The 20,843-nt window shown below is 41.9% G+C and overlaps 1 protein-coding gene across 4 annotated transcripts in view; it reads right to left on the reverse strand.

The window, feature by feature from the left end:
* Positions 1 to 4,597: 4,597 nt before the first annotated feature.
* The window catches only part of ZBTB44 (zinc finger and BTB domain containing 44), a 37,122-nt gene continuing 20,876 nt past the window's right edge, over positions 4,598 to 20,843 (reverse strand). For all 4 annotated transcript variants that reach the window (XM_021525794.3, XM_085560173.1, XM_085560174.1 and 1 more), the window contains 4 exons: positions 19,389 to 19,473; positions 14,355 to 14,518; positions 11,875 to 12,175; positions 4,598 to 9,826 (listed from right to left, as the gene is read on the reverse strand). In XM_021525794.3, coding sequence (XP_021381469.1) covers positions 9,544 to 9,826; positions 11,875 to 12,175; positions 14,355 to 14,518; positions 19,389 to 19,473 — 833 coding nt within the window. In that variant the 3' untranslated portion in view covers positions 4,598 to 9,543. The remainder of the gene's footprint in view (positions 9,827 to 11,874; positions 12,176 to 14,354; positions 14,519 to 19,388; positions 19,474 to 20,843) is intronic.

Consider the following 20,843-nt stretch of genomic DNA (forward strand, 5'->3'; position numbering starts at 1 on the left):
ATAGGGCCCTCCAAAATCTGCTCCTCCTCTCCCTCTGGAAGCAAAAAGCTCAGGACTCTTCTGCTTCCTGCTACTCAGGGTGAAAAAGGTGGGGAGGAGCAAAAAAACAACAGATTTAATTCCTATTCCCCATGTCTCCCTTGGTTTATTCCCTGAATCAGCAGGAGAAATTCATAGAATCACAGAGTGGTTGGGGTTGGAAGAGACCTTTAAGATCCTCTGGTTCCAACACCTGCCCTGGGCAGGGAACCTTGCCCTGGACCAGTTCTGGAGAAACAGAAAATCTGCAGTTTCTTCAGTAAAAGACCCACCCTGGCATGGTTTGATACACCTACCTGTGAATGAAAAATGAATTCCAGGAGTTTGGCTCTTGTCTGCACAATCCCATTGCTGTGTGAACAGGAATTGCAGCCTGCCTCACCAGAGCCATGGCAGGGAATGAGCCAGGAACAGCTCCTGTCAGTGCAGGCAGGGCTCTGACTCAGGATTTTCCAGTTAGACTCAGGATCTTCCCAGGTTTTCTTTCCATGAATCCAAACCCTCTCAAACAATATCCACCCTAAGGATTCATCCCTGCCTGGATGCCAGATGCTGCCTTCAGCTCCACTCAAACATCCAGATGGAGAGTGGAGGGGATGATGTGGGTGCACACGTGAGCGTGGGCTTCTCCCCCGGCGCTGTGAATCAGCCACAATCACAATACCCAGTGATACTCTGCTAAATGCTTCTTAAAAAGGAGACTTAAAGGAACGTGAGCAAAATTAAAATACTGAACTAGCTAGTCAGATTTGAAAAACATGAGCTGTAAACGTTAGAAGAGAAACACAATTTTGCCTCTAATACAAAGAGAATTTTTAAGAGCAATTCACTTTGTGTGTTCTTCAAGGAGATTTTTCAGCCTGGGCTTATGCTCACTTCTCAAAAGAGGCTGACCTGAGCATTTTTAAATTTCTTTCAAGCATAACAATTCAACCCAAAGCCACTTCTTTTTGTCTGTCTCCTTTCTCTGTATTAATTTCAATTCCATCAACGAGGCAGTTGCATAACTGTTGTTTGCAATTGCTGTCACGTCAACCCTGAAACCGATCACTGCAACACTGAAGTTATATAAAAGGTTTTGTTAGGATTTTTGCTATTTTTCTCGTTTAAATTGTGGGAAGATGAAGTCCTACCCTGGAGAGATGTTTTGGTTTTCTGAGCTCTGTTGTCTATTAGTCTTGTGCTTTGGTGTCTTTTCTCTCCAGTTTTGTTTTACACAGTGCAAGGGTCTGTTTATGCACAGAAACTCTCCAAAAAGTTCTGTGCACCCCACTAATACACAGGCTATAAAATAAACTCTGCTGAGTCAGAGGAGCTACTGGCAAAAGTAAAGTTCACAAAGTGGGTTTGCTCTTAAGGAGCAATTTAAATTTCTGGCAAGGCAGACTATTTAAATGCTTCAGTGGCTGGAATTGTAATTTACCTTGTTCTTCCAAAACCAGTGGACTGTTTCTATGCAATGATGGAGTATCAAACCCCATGGGATCATTTCTCCTTGTGTGTGTCTCTTCACCCAAACACACAGAATTGTTCCTGGAATTGGGAGTCAGCTCCTCCAAACTCCTCTCGTTGTCCTTGCTCCTCCTGAGCATTCCTGATCATCCCCTTTGACCCAGGGCTGTGCTTGCCTGGGAGGGAGGCTCCTCCTTGCCCCCAGAGAATTTAAATGATCCATTTTACTACTCATTTTCTGCCTGCTAAAGGCGCAAATGCCAGGGCCATACTCACAGATCTCCTGGGCCTAAGGTAGTCTCAAAGCCATTCTGCACTGCAGACACAAATGCATCAAGCCATCAGATAACTAAGGACTTTATTTTGACATCAGTGAGTTGTACCCAATACTTACTCCACTTATGTTCCTTCATACTTAAAAGCAATCTGTTTGTAGCTGACATTGTTCCTTCTTTAAAAAAGTCTAGACAATGTCAGATTCCATGAAGCGAAAAAATGAAAGAGAAAGATACACTGAAGTACCAATATAATGAAGCATCAATGCTCACTCCCTCCTAAAAAAAAAGAAAATCCTTCAAGACCAGAAAATCAATCTGTTTCTTACAGTATCTTGTCTGTAAGTCCTGCCTCCCTGGGGAGGAGCAGCTTGTTTAGAGATGGGCATGGGATGGCAGGAAACCACATCTCTCATTTGCACTCCAAGATCAAGAGAAGCTTGTAAGAGCTAAACCAGAGCAAAGCAAGGCTCTTGCTGAGGTCTGAGCTTGCAGCCCATTTCATCTGAGCATTACCCAGGAGACAGCAGGACCAGCTGCTCCTGTGGGGAAGCAGCAAGGAAGGAGCTGGTCAACTGATGTTTCCACATGGGCATGGTTCAAAATTCCTTCTGGATGAGCACACATGGATTGCTGCTGCTCAGTGAGAAAAAACTGTCACCTTCTGAGTGCTGGGAGCTTTGCAAAACACAGATTTCAAGCTCCTAGGGAGGCATAGGGGAGACTGGGAATGCAGTTCAGCCAGATGCAGTGTATGCATTCTTCAAGACACTCCCACAGGAATCCATGGTGTTTGAAATGAGAGGGGTATGTGTCCAAGCCAGGGCACAGCCACTCAACACACAGTTACATTTAATTCATTATCTTCAAAATTTGGATAGAAGAGTTCAAACTTCAACGGTGAGGTAAAGGTTCGAGTGAGATACACAAATGGATGCCCTGTGAGTTGCTCTCTTATCTTCACCTGAGACCTGGTGACTGAGACAAAGGCAGCTCATGCTCAAAGGCAATTAACTCAAGCCCTTAGAGTAGTTTTCAAACACACAGATCTCACTCTGGGTGTTTGTGGCCTATTTCTCAAGGATTTGTGAAAGGCAGCTAAGGAAATCAGGGCTACTCTCAGCGAATCTGCTATTCGAGCAATCTTGTGTGCTCTGAAAAACTGTTAACAGACCCCAAACTCCACAAGGACTGCACCCCAGTCTCTGGGCTGTGAGAAAAGCTCTGCCATGGACACACCTCCCCTGCTCTGCATGCTCAGGGTCTCACAGCAATCTCAGCTCTCACAGTGGTGATGTTACCTCACTGCTCTGGAGATGCAGCTTGTGGAAAGCACTTTATGCATAACCCAAGCCAGGCTTCTCTCAGCAGCTCCATTTTCCTGGGGATATCACCTGGGTAGGAATGGTGCAATCAGCCCTGGGAGAGCTCCTGGCCCTGCTCTGCCACATTCTCAGTAGCTGGGTTTGGTCTTAGCTCACTGACACTCTCCTCTAAGCAAAAGAAATAATCCTTCATTACTGCCAGGAAGAAAATGGTGAATGCTTTAAGGAAGCCACACAAAAAGCTTCAGTAGTGTGCACTTGGGTGCCTAAAAGATGTTTCACACAAAACACATGGTCATGCTTTGGAAAAACCTGCTCCAGTCACCAGCCCAGGCCTCACCATCCACCCAGGGGTGCCTGCCCAGCTCTGGGGTGCTGCGTGTGAATTCACAGCTCCCTCATCCACCCAGGGGTGCCTGCCCAGCTCTGGGGTGCTGTGTGTGAGTTCACAGCTCCCTCATCCACCCAGGGGTGCCTGCCCAGCTCTGGGGTGCTGTGTGTGCCTTTGTATTCAGCCAGAATTTACTGCAGACTCCAAACGGGACCTGGCTTCAAAGAACCAAAATTTTTGCTTTCATGGGAGACCCAAGCCTCTATCTGTCACACTGCATCCTCTCAGGGCCCTAAGCAGATGAACTCCCTCTTCCAGTTCTGTTCTTGACACCTGTCCCTGTTCATGCTCCTCAGTGAAAGGAGAACTTGGGATTTAGGAACTCTCAAGCCCTACCCAAAGCTCATTGTGGCTCCAGCTACTCTGCACCAGGGAGTGCTTTTCCATTCCGTGTCTCACTCCTGTGTCAGACACTGACCACAGTCTGGCAGCTGGTGTGTAAATCACCCCAGCCTGCCTGTTCCTGAGCTGGGGTAGGGCAGAGTGACCTCCTCAGCCCAGCACTTACCAACCTGCCCTTCTCCCAAGCTGATCCAGCTCACTCACACACGTGGGTCTCTAGGAGGAAAGTGATTTTAACTGCAAGGCCTGTAGAAACAGCAGAGATGGATTTTAAGTCCCACACTCTGGGCTGTTTCACCACTACTTTGAAGCGCACAGCTGCTACACGACTGCCTACTGTACTTTTTAAACACCTTCTGCTTTGGCTAATTTGATTAGGCTCCCCCTTGGCTTTCCATCAACTTCACCCCATGGAAAGTTGGCCCCACCAATTTACAGAATGAGGTCTAAAGAGAACATGAACAGAAGGCAATCTAATATACAAAGGAAAATGAAACAGAAATGTGTACTTTATTCTTAGTACTCTTTACTCATGTAACTTCTCCAACCATTTATTAATGTTAATTTTGTTTTAAACTACCTTTCTCCCAGTGACAGCTTCAGCACCAGCGAGTTCTCCTCCTATCAGCTATTTTGGGACTAGTTATAAGCAAAGCTGTAAGAGAATGTAGCTCAAGGGACAGAGTTGCACCTTCTCACTGAAGGTCCAAGGTACTCTGTTGTACTGCAAGGCAAACGCTGGCAGAGTTAAATAACGACACAAAGCAAAGATATACTCCATAAAACATTAATATTTTAATGAAAAATCTTAGCTTCATATTTCTATCCAAAGACACTCAAAACTAGTTCTTCTCCCCCCTTAATTTTGACCTATAATGGGACCAGTTTGGAGATTTTTTTTTTGTATTTTGGAACTTTTTTTTTAAAGATTAAACAACCAGGCTAGCAAAAAGGTACCCAATACATACTTTTCTTATATCAAACAAGCTAGTATTTCAATACAATGTAACTATACAGAATATATACATTACACGTATGATCACAAAGCAAACACTACAGGCTCAGAACAGATTTGAAAAAACATGATATTCACATTGATTACAATAACTCTAAAAATGATTGTAACGTTGAAACGGCACTTAGTTTACAAAAAAAGTCACAAAAATATATATAGCCACCAAGAACTATGGTTCCTGAAAAATACTAATAGCCAGATAGTATTATATAAAATGTGAAGTGTATTTAAACATCGTATACATTAAAAAACAAAACCAAAACCCAAAACCAATTCTGTTAGGTCAATAAACATGCCAAGTAATCTAGCTGTGGCCAGCATCAACAAGAGAAGCTGTACTGTGGATGAGATGATGACTGGATATACGGCTGGTGACTGGAGACTGGCACAGTTAAGGGGGTTTCACTGTTACTAAAATGCACAAAGAAGCCCAACAATAATTTAATTCACATTTTTTTTTCCTCCAGCTTCCACTTTTCCCTCTTTGGGGTTTCACCATGGGGCAGCACCTCGAGTGAAGGCACTGCAGGAACAGAGCAAGGAAGCTGTCCAAGGACTTGGTGTAGCCAGGGTTACAGGTCAGAATATCAAAAGCATGCATCAGCTAAATGAACGGTGAAACAAAATCACTCTTCTGGGGACTTCAGCAACCCTCAGGAAGACTGTAGGTACAGTTGCCACACAGGCTGGCAGCACCAGATTCCACTTTTTTTTTTTTTAGTGCAACCAGATTTGTAGCTGAGACATGTGGGACACGGAGTTACTGTGCTAGCACACACGGAGTGAACGAAAATCCAGAGCAGTAAGTACTGTTGCACTAAAAAAATTCACATTTCTTTCTTTTATGGTACATTTCCTCGAATACTTGGAACCCACTCTATTTACCAGGTACCCCTGATGTGGCTGAGGTACTGTCTGGCCTAGAACCCTCTTACCTGCCATCAAGATGCTATGGGATTTATTATGTCTACAGTTGGAGATGAGAACCCTCCAAAACAGGATTTCACCTTGTGAGCAAAACTCGAACGGAACTGGCCTGAATGAAAATCAGCTATTTTCCATATTCTGATGGTGTGGAAGTTGCAATGGATGGAGGAGCAGCAGGTGCTCCTCCATCTGAATTCTCTCATCCCTGCAGGGTGCACGAAGCTCCCGTTGGATTTGCATATAAAATGCTTCCTGGTTTGTCTCTGAGAGAGACCAGCACTCACCTCAGCGCTCCCACACCCTGGGCTGCAGGGGGGAACCAGTGACCAAGAAGTGCCTGAAGCCCTCATATAAAAACCTTAAACCATAGCTTAAAAACAATAAAATTTCATCCCGCAGGGGACATATAGGGATCATAGTCTTATAAAATATATTTGACTGCATTGGCAGCTATTACTTTTTTAAAAAGTTTAAATTCACATCTTTTAGACTCAGAATCCATGTGAACCCAGAACCATTTTCAATAACCGAGTCTACTGATCTCTCAGTATGAGAGACTTGACCGTGGTCTCTGCGAGCCTGACAACTGAACTGCAGCTGTGGGAAACACCACTTGGGCTCACTCTGCTTGGAGCACGAGGGTTGAACCACATCAACCCTGACCCTTGGCAAGCAGACATAGAAATGCATACTAAATAATGGATTTTTTTGGGGGGAGAAAAAAAAAACAAAAAAACAAAGAAGAAATAAGAAAATGCATCCCAGAATTCAAAACCCTCTGATAATGTACTTAAAGAAATCTATGTTTTAGGTTTAATCCCAAGTGTAGTTTAAGGCAAGTTTTTTTCTATTTTAGTTATCTCTCTTGCTCTGTTTGGAATCCAAGCATACTAGCAACATAAATTGTTTTAAGAGGTTCTGTGTTTTTACATCTCTCTTGTGAAGAACATCAGCATTTCAAAGAACTGAACAGTTCCAACAAGTTAGAGAGGAGAAATAAAATGGTGTTTGCATTTAAACTGTATTCATTTCTATGGAGAAAAGAGATATTAACAAGAAATAATTACAGACAGGAAAATTAACAAGTAAACCCAACCCTAAACCAACCAAACAAAATCCTCCAAGAACTCTATTCCTCCTTCAGTTGAGCCAGATTGAAAAGTGAGAACTAAATTAAGATGTTACCCAGAGACAGGAGGCTGAAAAGATAATGTGTAACACACAATGCAATGAATAATGAACCCCAGGCCTTGCCTTGTACCTCAGTGTTAATGATCCTTATTTCTTTGCAAGGAAGAACAGATCAGAGCTATAAAGTCTTTTTATCTTTCCACTTTCTCTTTGGTATTCTGAAAGCAATTTGCCTTCTGACTCAAAACTTTAAGTCTTAAAAATCCAATATCCAGATATGTCTATGGTGTATTTGCACCTTCTCACCAATGAACTCTTTAGCAAAATACTTCAGGGATGAAAATGATCAGATTCTAATGATCAGATTACGTCCTCCACCTCATACCCAGCCACCTCTGATTATTACATCTCTGCAGTCAGGAAATGTGGTTTGGGTGAAGCACTTTTCAGAACACAAATCACAAAGGACTCTCATTTAGCTGTATAACACGTCAGGAAAAAGAGAAAATGCTGGATTTGAGCTCAGTGTTGTAGCCCTCTAGTTCAGAATAAAGCTCAGCAAAAGGCATTGTCTTGTCTCACTGGCTTCTCAGAGAAATCAGAAGTGGAAGAGAAATGGTGTCTGAATTCAGCTCATCAGCAGGCACTGGGCTATTTCACAGTACAGCAGCCCAGAAAAAGCATTTCTCCTTCAAGCCCTTTTAAGAAGCCTCACAAAGGTAGATATAATCAAGACTGAATTGCAGCACAGAAGTTCTTTGCAGCATGTTTCTAAAACACCCTTTGGATCTGGTGGAGAAACCTCATTCCAGCAACTTGGAAAGTACTTAAATCCCAACTGTTTTTGCTCTATTTAACTAAAATATGTGGGTTTAACCTAAAAAGAGAAAAATTGTTGAAATCCCTGAAACCCTTTAAACACTTTCCAAAGGTCAATAAACTTTTTGCCTTACAAAAGCTGGCTATTAATAGAAAGAACTCAGTCTCAGAGAGTATCACAGCTGCCTAGGCTGACTGAATACAAATTGATGTGCAATATAATACGACTTTTGTGTCTTCTGTTTCTTCAGGAGCAACCTTTCTCTATTGGTTTCATTTCCTCCTCATGTTTGCATAAAACAAATCTGGCCTGAAAACAGCAATTTACAAAAAACAAGACTCAAAACTTAGGGAGTATATCATGCCTTTGGAATATTGAGATCAAGCAATACCTACTCACTCAGCACATCATCTGTAGGCCGTGGGCATTTGGCATCAAACACTGAGTTAACTTCAGAAGTTGTAAGAAAAATCACAAATCTCCTAATGTACTTCCTAATTTAGGTTTCAAAGCAGCACTTGGGCCCAAACAGCCTCGACCAAACATGACTCACTGCTCTGAAAATCCCACACCCTCCATTTGTAGCCTTTTCTAAATATGGAAAAATAAAATTGCAAATATTTCAGTTTATTGCTTGCTTGAGCTGTGTGTGTAGCTGGAGTAATGGCCTTTAATAAACCGAGTTGGCAAGGATTTAAAGTGTTTTGAAACAGGAACAATTCATCATTGCTCTATAGGCTTTTTGTAAACAACCCCCTGTTGGTTAGAAAGTTGTCCTTAGAGAGAACAAATTGCTTGTTTTATCCAAAACAGGCTAGTAAAAATCTCTGAAACTATACATAAGTATGTATAAACAAAAAAATGTGCAATAATGCACAAAAGAGCTTATTTTTTCCAGTCTGCAAACTCCCTCTAGCTATCTCTCAGATTAGTAAAAATACAGTGTCTATGTGAGGGGGAAATGATCAGAACTACAAATAATCTGGCTGTGGTTTAAGAATTTCAGTTTGGGAAAACCTTCATTTTCCTTTGTGGTTCCCCAGCTACAGACAGGTACAGTCAGGAGATGTTTGTCAGGCTTGCATGGCTAAACACTTTTCCATCATTCCCAATTCCTGGTGCACCTTTAGACTTTCCATGCCTAGCCTCAGCTGGGCAGATCTGTTTAGGCTATTTGATCAAGAAGTTTCTAAAAGGACTGGAATAGAAGCAGGAATACCTGGCATTCATCTGGGCTGGACAGGGATGGTGTGTTTTGAAGAAGTGTGTGACTGTTCCTTTCAAAACCGCTCACCATTTCCAAGCACAGGGCACAGTAAGGGCTTTGAAAAACAGCAGGCACATATAGGAAGTGTCACTTCTTTATGCAGAAGATTAAAGCATCCACTCAAAACTAGTCAAAACTGTTCAATCATGGTTTCCAATGCATCCTTTTGTTTATCATTTGAGAAAGGTTTCCTCTGATTTCTTTCCCTTAACCAGAGGGCCTGCAGAAGCAAGAGAAACTGAATGAGCTGCTCTAACTGTGGAAGAAGGAATAGTTAAAGTGATCTGAATCAGTTGTTCTTCTTTAGAAGTATATCACAGCTTCCATGATGTTCTGACAAGATCTTTTTTTGTGCAATCAGTCTTAAATATTTTCACAGAAGTGATCATTCCGTCATGAAAAATAATGTAACATCTGTCGCAGTTTTCAGTTTTAAAGCGTAGCTTACAAAGTAAAAAGGGGAAAATCTCCCCACTTTTTGTTTAAAAAAATTAAATTAAAATGTACAGGACCAAACACAGGCACTTTCCAAAGAACAAAAATGAAACCAAACCATGAATTACTCGATAGTAATAGATGACAGCTCCGGTTTCGGAGGGTCACCCGCGGCTGCCTCAGCAGTGGTGTTAGTCTTTGGCTGCTCTGGCACATCTTCTTCCTTCTCTGCCAACCCACCCAGAGACCCCAAGGGGAAAGTGCTTTCACAATTCTGAGTTGACGACACCTGTGAAATGACAGGCATTTGGACAGAAGAGTTGCTTTCAAAGCCATGCTCCCCTAGCTCATACTGCCCGAGGGTCTCCTCTTGTTCCTGGTTTAAGTAGTCCGGTACTAGGAAGTCACTGGAAGAGGGTAAAGGACAGAAGAGAAATGTCATTTCTCACACCATGGTATCAGCTCCATCACACATCTACACACTGCATCGACAGAGAACAAAGGTACTCATTTCACACTGGCCAAGAGCCTGGCACTCACATGCTCCACTAAGCACCATAACCTGGTTCTCATTTCCACACACACAGAATTTATTCAATGGCATCTATTTCACATCCATATTTCCTACACATCTATTATTAGATGGTATCACCTTGATGAGAATGAAAGTTAATGTCTGGAACACATTTGGCACTGACAACCTCATTGAAAAAAAGGGAGCACTCAGGCTTTAAAAACAGAAACAAAAATGAGTTCAGCACTGGCAAAATGCGGCCCTCGCCATGTCTGAGGTACACCACCCCCCAGAGCAGGAGCAGGACTTCCCTCCAAGTGGGCAGGCTGGAACCAGAGGCACCAGGTGAGGCAGCTGAAGGCAGAGGGAGCTGCCAGCTGCAGTGGGGGTGTGATCCTGACACGTATCATGCTCCTGAGAGAAGTATGGAATTGCATTTCCTTCCCCTTTTAATCCTTTCTGGACAATGCTTCTGCTATGCACTCTTAACAGCTGAGGCCTGAGTGGATCCAAAGAAAACCTACCAAATGCTCCAGTTGTATTTTCAGAGCATGAGGACATAATGGAAATAAATTTCTTTGCAAGTTTTCAGCACCAGACATGAAGTTTGTACTTGAGACAAGTATATACATATATCACATATATGCATGTTTGAATGCTTTGGTTCACCTGGCAATGCCTCAGTTAAAAGAAATCCTTAAATTACAAAGCATTCATTGCTCCAACCCAAACTCACAGCCAGCTCTGCCAAACCTTGTGTTTGTCAAACCAGACTGAAGGAAGGGCTACAGGCAAAAAAAATCACACCCTTTAATATGACTTTAATTTGCTGACAACAATGCAGTGCTTACCACAACCAGGGCATCACCCTGCAGAGTTTTCACTCCAGTTTTGGCACAAGAGCCAAGAACAAGAACTGTGTAAGCCCACAGATATGAAGCACTTGTAGTTTTAAACAATATTCTACTGTAAGAACAGCAACTGGCTTCCCTGCTTTGTTTTTCAATCTTTTTCGTCCTACGTCACTTCTGAGTTAGTCAAATAGAACAAAATACTCAAATGTTTTTTATGGGAGAAGAATAATGTCTGGAAATCAGGAGGGGTGGGATTGTGATGCTGTAACATTCAGAACACATCTTTTGCATTGCTGAAGGCAAATGACTTACACACACCAAGCTGCACTCTATAGATTTAAGAGCTGGAAGACCTTCCTGTCTTCAGTTTCTCTCATCCAACTTTTGTATTTTCTATCTCAAATTCCAACAATTATATTTATACCAGTGAGAGAACACAGTGCTCATCTGATACCTCAGAACTCTTTTTAATAGTCTTTAGCAGTGCATCTGTGAGATATGCCAAGTCTTTTGTGCCCTGATAAAAAAATGTCCAAGTGGCCCTTACTATTTCCAAACCTATTAGTCTAATCATTTAGTAATGTTATCTAGAAAATGAGAAAGGAGAAGGTCTGGAGTCATGCAGTCTTTCCACAGTGTTAAGCAAGCACTTAAAATGAAGTAGGAAGTCTGTGCCCTATGAAAGTGAACAGGCTACGTACAAGGTTTTGAAAAGCAAATCGATATCAAATCACAGATACTGCAGGACAGAACACTATGGCTTCACACCACTGGCCTGGCCATAGGTACTACTGAAAAGAGAAATTAAGTAACCCAGAACCAGCCTCTGCATATCGCTGGATTCTTCAGTAGCCTCCTACATAGCTCCCATGCTGTAAGACAGATCAGATACAACAGAGAGTGGAGCAGGAATCAATCTGACTGGAATTAGCTGGCAACCTGATGAGAGGCACAGCAGGCTGCCCTGAAAGCAGGAAATGATGATCTAAGGAGAAAAAAAAAAAAAAAAGAAAAAAAAAGGAAAAAAAAAAAAGAAAAAAAGAAAAAAAAGCAAGTTTCCCTGTTAGGTTTTTGCTGTGCACCTCACCTGCTCTGGAAGTAGTTTGCTAGCTCTGACGCTTCATGGTTCAAGCTCCTCAGGTGAACGATTAAATTTCCAGAGTTGGTGAACATGGCGCCACATGTTTTGCACTCGTAAATCCGAGGCTTGCGGATAATGTGCCGGGAAACCCGCATGTGGTGTTTATATTCCCCGAAGGAAGTGAAAGTGGCACTACATATCTGGCACCGGAAACAGCGTTTACCTTCGTGCTTCAGGCGATGCATCTTGAGCGAGTAAGCTCGGGTGAACTTTTTCCCACAGCGGTCACACTGAAAGGGTTTAATGCCTGTGGAAGAGAGAGCGCAAACACGTTCACCTGCTGCGAGCACGGGGCAGGGCAGAATCCTCCCACAGTGCCATGGGGACAGCACTGCACGTGCTCACAGCGAAGCCCTGCTTGAGGGAAAGATTCTCTGTCAACTTAAAAAAGGCAGGAACAATTAGAGCTGAGTGCAATACCGCAGTAACAACCTCCAGGAAATCTCACGGCTGTGACCTGTCCCGAGGCTCCTTCCCCACAAGCCCCCGTGGATTAAAGATCCAACAAGGACCTGATGCTGCAGTCATCTCCAGCGCCTTTGAACTCCTTTGATCTCGGCAGATTCTTGTGCCAGACTGGTTCCAAACAATGCAATTATCAGCCTACCCTTAATTGCAATGTTTTTTTCTGGCTGCCTTTGGCCTCGGAGAAGTGTTCTGGCAAGGGGACTGCGTGCACAGGGCCGCCCCTGTAATGCAGCAGGAATGGTGATAAAAGGGGCAGTAGGAGTCTTTATATTGCGTGGGAACCTTCTTGTACAAGAATTTTCGGCAACTTTGCATGACAGACAGCTCTCTAAGACAGGACAGCTTCATGCCTCTTATTTTTTTCTTGTGTAATTTAGAAATTCAGTTCCTAGCTCATTTTTCATTTCTTACCCTAAAACATGTGAGCTCTGCAACATGTTGCAGTGGCTGAGTGTGTAATCACACAAACAGAACTATTACAAGATAAAAGTCTGAGTCACTAAAACCTTAGGATTTAATAAAAAGTCTGAACTCCAGAAAGTGGGAAAATCCAAACCTGAGGCTAAGAATCTGGAATATGGAGCTCTATTCATAATAGGGCTGTCAAGGAATAAAAAAGATTTTTTCAAAAGGCTGAATGTGCATCAGCCCTGGCTGTTAATTCCCCCAGTCTTTCACTCTGCTTTCCTTACTTTCAAAGCAGGAGGTGAACTTTTAATTGAGGGCTTTTAGACAGAGAAAGCTGTAGTTAAGGTTACACTGAAACGCCCTGTTAAGCATGTGAAAACAAGTTAATAAACTGGAATATGGTCTGGTGGAGCTCAAACTTTTCATGCTTTCCTACTGTCCAAGGGCACCTATTTCCTCTGGTAGTTCGAGGGAAATCTCTTTAGCCATTTTACTCATGTGAAAACACTTTCAACATTTACAAGCTTTGAGAGTTCTTTTGCATGTTAATTATTCTAAACCAGCTATTCAAAGCTCTCCCAACTTTACCCAGGGGGTGTCAGTTGATAGATGGACCAGAGATGCTTTGGTGTCAGATTTTAACAACAGGCTTAGGATCACTTTGCACCTGATATGCACACAGAATTTACTTTTTCAAGAATTAAACACATATCTGGTTATTTTGCTTGAAAGGATTCAACAAATAATTGTTGACAAGGAAAAAATTACACCCGGTCAGTTGTGGCTGCTCTGTCCCAGAATGCTTCAGCTGCTGTGTGCAGGTAAGAGTCACTCAAACCAGGAGATGCTAATCCATGAGACTTAGTGCCCAAGTAGAAAAACCCTTCAGTATTCCCTTTATTCCCTCAAATGTCAATGTTACTACCACATAATGCTGACAAGTCTTGAAAACACCAATAGCAAAGACATTGAGGAGTTGACACTTGGTTAGAAATCAAAATGAATTTGGGGACCAAGGCCCAGAGGAGGCATTCACATAAACCTTTGGCTGCCTGTGCTACCTGCAAGAGCTAAACTGATAATCAAGCCAATTCAGTTGTTTTGCAGTCTTTCCAAAAAGTCTGAGATCCAAAGGCATACAACCTTCTTCAATGCAAGGACACAGACAGGTAATATTTTCCTATGGTTGCAAGTCTCCTTTGGAATACGGCAGAGAATTCCAATGTGGCAGAGGAAGAATCTCTATCTACTTCTTTAGTGCAATAAAAGGGTAAAGTACACTTTTATTTCATCTCAGCTATTTTTCAGGAAAATTACTTATCCTGACGAGTTCCAGGCAATCAGGTGTTTTCAGTCCACACAAATACTAATTATCCACAAGCACAACTATCAGTCAGGGATCAAAACAAGCATTCAACAAGACAAACCTCTACGCAGTCTTTCTGAAATGAACTCTCAAGCACTTGGCAGGTGAGTGAAAAGCTGCATTAGTACAGCTGCTGCAGAGCGAGGCTGTGAGTCAGGAATTGGGGAACAGGGGTGTTTCTTACCTGAGTGGATAAGCATGTGTTGTTTTAGGTTCTGGATGCGAGTGAAGCGCACCCCACACGTGGGACACTGAAAGGGTCTGTCGGGGCCGTTTGGGCTGGGCCTCTCTGTGCTGCTGGTGGAAGGAGCAATGTAGAGTTGGTAGGGATACTGAACGTTCTCCAGACTACAAAGAAAAAAGGCACTCGTTTCAAAACAAGCAGAGAAATGACCCAAGAAGCCTCATCCATGAAAATCTGAACCTTAAGGGCTTTTGTGTGTGAGAAGGAAGAGATTGGCATGTCACATTTCTGCTGAAATTTCATTTATTCTGGAAATCTCTGGGGCTGTAGCAATGTGTCTGATCTGCACCTGAAGTCTTCCAGTCACTGACTCTGCACATCTGAGCACACCCAGGGAATAAGCTCAGAATTCTGTTTCTTTGAGCAACAGGCCTGATCACAACTACAAACTGAACATTATTTTCCAGGCATGGGCATTTTCTCCAGCACATCAATGACTTGCAATCACTAAACAGTCCCTGAGGAAGAGTTTATAGAGCTGAGCAAATGAAAAGCAAAGGAGCATTTTGCAGCTCCAGTGATATTTACAAATGAAATTAAGGCAAATTAATTTTTCATCTCAATCCATGTTCCATCAACAAATACTAGTATCTATAACTGCATATTTCTAAGTTTAAAATATTAATCTAATGAAGCAATAGTTGCTCCTTGTCTGATTCAAAGAGCTCCACGAGCAGAGCTCCACTGCTGTGTTTAAAGAACAGCACATGGACTGCAATGAGGAACAATTTAACTTTCAAAGTAATTTATTTTAAACTGACTAATTGCTCCTCCATAGCCTCCAGCTGCAAACTGTTTAAGGGAACTATAGTGCTCTAATCCAAGTCCTCTGGCAAGGAACTTGCTAAAGGCACAGTGAAATAAGAACAAATCTGCTGGTACAGACATGGGAACAACAGGGTTTGTACTCATCCGGGGTTTCCCTTCCCTGAGCATTGAGGTCTGTATTTTTGGTGAAATAGTAATTTCAGCTGCTCCCAGCCTGCTGAAAGATCAGCCATCACTGGCAGCAGGGAACTGCTCTGACCCTCACTATTCATTCCGTGGCCAGCACATTGCAACTTTAGCTTTACTAAACTGAAATGTCTGATGTGTCCTGAGAAAAGATATGGTATTTCCTCACAGTCAGAAAGTTTTCCTAACTGAGGAAATCCTTCTGCTGCTCTGCTTCCCCCTAAAGCCCAGAGGGCTGACTTCAGGGTTATGCTAGATTTGGGGATTTCTAACACTCACACAAATGAAATTGCACAAATACATTTTCCTAGGCATCATACAAAAATTCACAAAGCAGTGCAGCACAGGAGGGCAAGAACTAGGATCTTCTCTTTAAAATCAACACTTAAACTGTGTTTACTCTGGAAAAGGATGTCACTACAACTGTGAAGACAGGGGGTATCTGAATTCTGAGTGCAGAATTCTCAGCAGCAGAAGTTCCAGCTGTAAAATTTATCTGGAGAGAAAGCATCAGGTATCTCCTGATACACACAAGATTAAAGAGTTTCCTGTAGGAGTTTAGTTATCACTCAGTCTGTAAAACCCTAAGGATTTCTGATCTCACATGGCACTGGAGGAAGATTTACACTAAAGAAGACATTTTCTTGTCCTTGACTTTTTATACACAGTAGGGTACCAAAGCTGTGGAAAACAGAGATGCTGACAGACTTGTTCTGTGATAAAGGGAGTATTTGCAAGAGCAAAGTCACTAACTCCTGTCCTGGGCCTGGCAGAATGGAGCTCTTTGCAATTTTGGGGTCTAAAAAACATCAACTGAGGCTTTTTGAAATAAATGAGAGTATTTTAAACATAGGTTCTGATTTTTCTTACCAAATTCCTGACCAACTCTGGCACTCCACTCCCTTTTTTATACATGTAGTGTGCTCAAATAAGAATAACATTTGGGTTTTGTGACAACAAAGAATTTCATCTTCTGCTGACATGTTCCTTAGGTCTTGCCTCCCTCACTCCTGTGTTAGGGGACTGTGAGGAGGCACAGGCACGTTGTGCTCCTGGAGCTTTCTCAGGAGACACTCAAAGTAGGGCAGCAGCCAGGAGCCAGAGCTCTCCTTTTGTTTCCAGCTCTCCGGGCTTGCTCACCCTCCATGCCTGTGCTGCTGCCACCTCCTCCCCTGGAGAAGTGCAATGGGCACAGCTCCATAGAAGGAATTGGAAATAAAGTCTGGTTCTTTAATTCATCCACCTTTCATGATGAGGAGGGCTGATTAAAGCAGATCTAGTGGGAATCAAGAGGCTCTCCAGCTATCAGTGCCTGCCTTGTCTTTTCCCATGCTCACACTGCCAGCAGGGTGAAATACCTATTTGGTGACATAACTTAGCACCGTGAAGAGATTTTATTTGAAACGCTATTAGATTTTCTCTCACTATTAGATTTTCTCTCCCCTGCTTCTTTTCCCCCACATTTACTTAATTTTTCATGACTTGCAATTTGTGATCAATATGGCATTTAACAGTTGAGATTTGACATCTCCAAGAATTGCTGTACCAGCTACACAGAGATAAAGGTTTCAAATGTTTTCACTGAAATATCCGACTTGCACATTTTCTTCTTTTCACCCTGAGATTATTTACATATTTAACTATGCAGAACTAAACTCTGACAAACATGAATGCCAAAATGCCAGTGAACATAGAAGTGTTAGTTATTTGCAAATAACTATTATTTTAGAGAAGTGGAGGTTCTCATTCTATTGGATCAGAGAGACCTTTTTTAACTTTTATAACTGAGCAACTCCTTTTTAAGTGCAGCCACAAACTGATACGGAGACCAACTGTTAAAGCAGGCAAGATTAGAAAAGTGTTTAACAATCCAAATGTGAAATACCAGAGAAAGAATAGATCAGACTTCTCTGGAAAAGTAATTTTAATACTTAACAGATTCCTGTGTGCCTATTATGCTGACAACAATTACATGTGACCTACTGTTTATGAAACACTGATTATGCAGGAGGCCAAATTAATGATGTTAATTATTTAAGACAGAAACTCAAGAGATAGGACATCTTAGTTTTTGAAATGTTTATGATTCTTCCCACAGTGACACAGATGTAATAATGAGAGACCTTTAGAGGGACTAGTCTTTTGCTTTGTTTTAGAAGTAGAAATGTAATATAAGCTTATTACAATATACATTTTTTAGTATTAATTTGCACACAACTGATTTTGACATTTTGATAATTTCCAGTAATAAAGAAATGTACACTATGGAGTTAAAGGTCCATGAAACATTCAAACAGTTTGGGAGGGAAATTTTCTCCATCTGTACAATGTATTGATTGATTTTTTTTTTCTGATTCAGATACAGAATCATGTTTTACTTTATTCAGAATTCTTATGCCCCCAAAAGTGTGTGCTGAAATTGCTGCACAGTGAACAACAGGCCACATTTAATGGCTGCTGTGCCCATCCCATGCTTGAAATGGGAATTTAGGTCACGCTTGAAGGGCTGTCCCAGTGTATTTGAATGCACTGACAAGACAAATACACACACACCCCTGAAAGGAAGCTGCTCAGGTCTTGGAAGCACCATTTTACACATTTAACTGGTTCTTGGAATCAGAGCATTCTTGATGCTTTTATTTGAATTTATAAAATAAATCACTTGGTAGTTCTGGAGTCTAAAATCTCCACGACTCTTAGTTCACTTGTAGCTATTGAAACAACGTCCAAATTCGAGTTCATTTTGCTGATACTTCTGTCACTCTGAGATAAATTATTTTCAAACTGGGGCACAAATAAGGTAAATATTCTTTCCTTCTCTACATTTAAGAGATATTTTAGTGGGAATTTTCAGTATGTTTAAAGAATTTTTTAGATTTTGAATTTTCTATGCAGTTTGTGCTGAAGCGCTGCAGTTTTATGGGAAATTTCTGAAATTATCCACTGCTGAAAATATGTGTGCCACTTGACTTCAGAATTACAGGTTTAAAAGCCTGGATTAGTTCAAGTGCAACATGTGCTCCTACTATTAATTCAACCCTTAAGTGCCGGGTGTTATTTTTATACTCAGGTTTGTTAGCAGATAGATAAAATCTTCTATGTCATCCAAAAAGTCTTATCTAAGCAGTTATTTTCCCTTTTTCAGGGAAGTGGGATAGATTTTAGCTGGAAATGACAGGAAAGATTTTATAAGCTATGAAAATGCATCTCTTGGTTATTATCTCTATAGGGAGCTTCTCTTGACACAATTTCTGGAACAACTTCCAAAGGTTCACACTTCTTCCTCAGACCCACTTGTCTTACAAACCCCTGCAAAAACCAATTTGGAAAAACATGCTGAGAGAGGGGAGAGCTAAGGACTGGGAATCAGAGCAGTTGAGAGGAGCCCTGTGTGCCATGTGTGGGTACCTCACTTGTCTCTAACAGAACCATGATGTCTCTTTGACCAAACAGACCCAGTTTAGTTTGGTTTTCTCTGCCAACCTTCCCCTTATAAGGGATTCCCTTAATAAATCACTCAGCTCAGCACAGTAAAAGCCTGCTAAATATTTACAGCAAGTGCCACACAGCATCTTGGTAAGAAGCTACAGGCAGAAAGTTTGGGGGAAGAGATTTAAGGCTGCTCTGCCTCTCCTGTGGCTTGCAGTAGTGGGAGTCTGGTGAAGTCAGGGCTAGGTCCTTGTTTTCAGTTTGTTGCTTTAGCATGCATGTTTCACATAAAGGTTTAATTAAAATTTATTAATACTGAGCAATGATGAAGCAACAGCAAGAACAGGACTATCTTTCTTCACCAGTGCTGCCTGGAAATAGATAGGAAACAAAAAGCAACGAGTAAGCAGATTCTGACTTTCATCACCTACGTTCTTCTAAAGCATCTGGCCCTCCAGGCACTGATTGTACTTTGATCAACACAGAGAACTTGATGTAGGAACAACTAAACACTGTGGGATTAAGGCTGGGGAGGTTGATTACAGCACAGCACTTGGTGCAGAACACTTTGCACACCAGGTTGGTACATACCGATCGTCATCGTCTGCATGAGCGTTAGTGCCAGAGGTGCTTTGGAGTGTGGGCAATCCCTCTGTAACCCCCTCATCTATTGAGCCTAGGCAAAGAAAAAAAGGCAATTTAATGCAAAAAGCTGTTCAAAAAGGGTTGGGGGGCAGTTAAATACACATCAAGCTTGCTTTCTTAAATCTCTGATAGGCACTGCTTCCTGGGTGATAAGATAATAAAAGTGTCTTGGGAAAGTAATTTAGAACACTCAGAAGCAACTTGCTCCAAATCAGCTTCTCTCTGCACAGATTACCCAGTAAATTGACAATTCAATAAAGGGCACATATTTGGTACACCTAGAAAATGGAAATGTTAACTACAGCCAGTTTTCAAAACACATCCAGTACTAGCACTGTAAAGCAGAAATGTTACATTCACCTAAAGGGACTATTTTGTCAAATTTTCAAGACTTTCTGAGCAATAAGAAGTTCAAACCTGCTACACCAAATGGCTTTTGTGGTCCAAATCATCCATAAATATATTAATTGATAATGTCCTCATGTATTGATAAGCAGCTGAGACAGGAAGAGCCCTCTGGGAAATCAGAAATGCAACATAAAATACCAAACACCTGTTTGTTAGAGAAACGTACAAACAAAGCCACTCCAGAGCTCTGCTCAGTTCACCAGCATGGGGCACGTGTAGCTCAAGGGCTTGGGGAAGAGAATGCAATGGAAATGCAGCACAAAAACAAACCCACACTTCATTCACTGATGGGGCTGTTGCTCATCTCTCATCACCACCAGAGTTTGGCCAAGCAGCCTCTGGATCTCCCCCACTGAACCAGGGGACATGAGGACAGGTGGGGAAGGAAATTTCTCTCCCTACTCCACCTCGAGGACAAGCAAAGCACAGGACAGCCCAGCTACTCTTGCTGCTGGGGTGAAACCATTCTGCTTTCTAAGAGAGAACAGCATCTGAATCTGGGGACCCTAAAACTCACCAGGAAAATCAACAGAATTAGGTGTACACTGGTAAGTGTCAGAGAAAATGGAAAACCAAAAAGAAGGAACAAAGATGTGAAAGGTGAAGCAGAAAATGTGCATATTCTGTCAAAAATAATGAGAGACCTTCCTAAAGTGAGAGATTCTTGTCTTAATGTGATGCCATGTTATGGGGCCAGTGACAAGAGGAAAATTGCAGCTCTGGCAGCTTCACAATTAGTAAAATAAAAATTTTGAATTTTCTTAAGAGGTGATAAACTATACTTGGGAAATTCATCAGCTAAGCAATCTATAAAGTTATAAAAGTTATTCCTGTTCTGATTTATCCTTCTTTTTCATGAAATACTTACATGACAGTCTACTGAAAAACAAGCCCAAGTGCTCTTGGGTTTAATTTCATGCCTTCACCTCTCAAATGCCAAAAGTGCTAATGAGTTATGAGAGTATCTTCTCAGACACAGCTGTTTTGTAACCA

Source organism: Lonchura striata, chromosome 24 (assembly GCF_050655825.1).
Source record: "Lonchura striata isolate lonStrDom1 chromosome 24, ASM5065582v1, whole genome shotgun sequence".
NCBI classification, from domain to species: domain Eukaryota; kingdom Metazoa; phylum Chordata; class Aves; order Passeriformes; family Estrildidae; genus Lonchura; species Lonchura striata.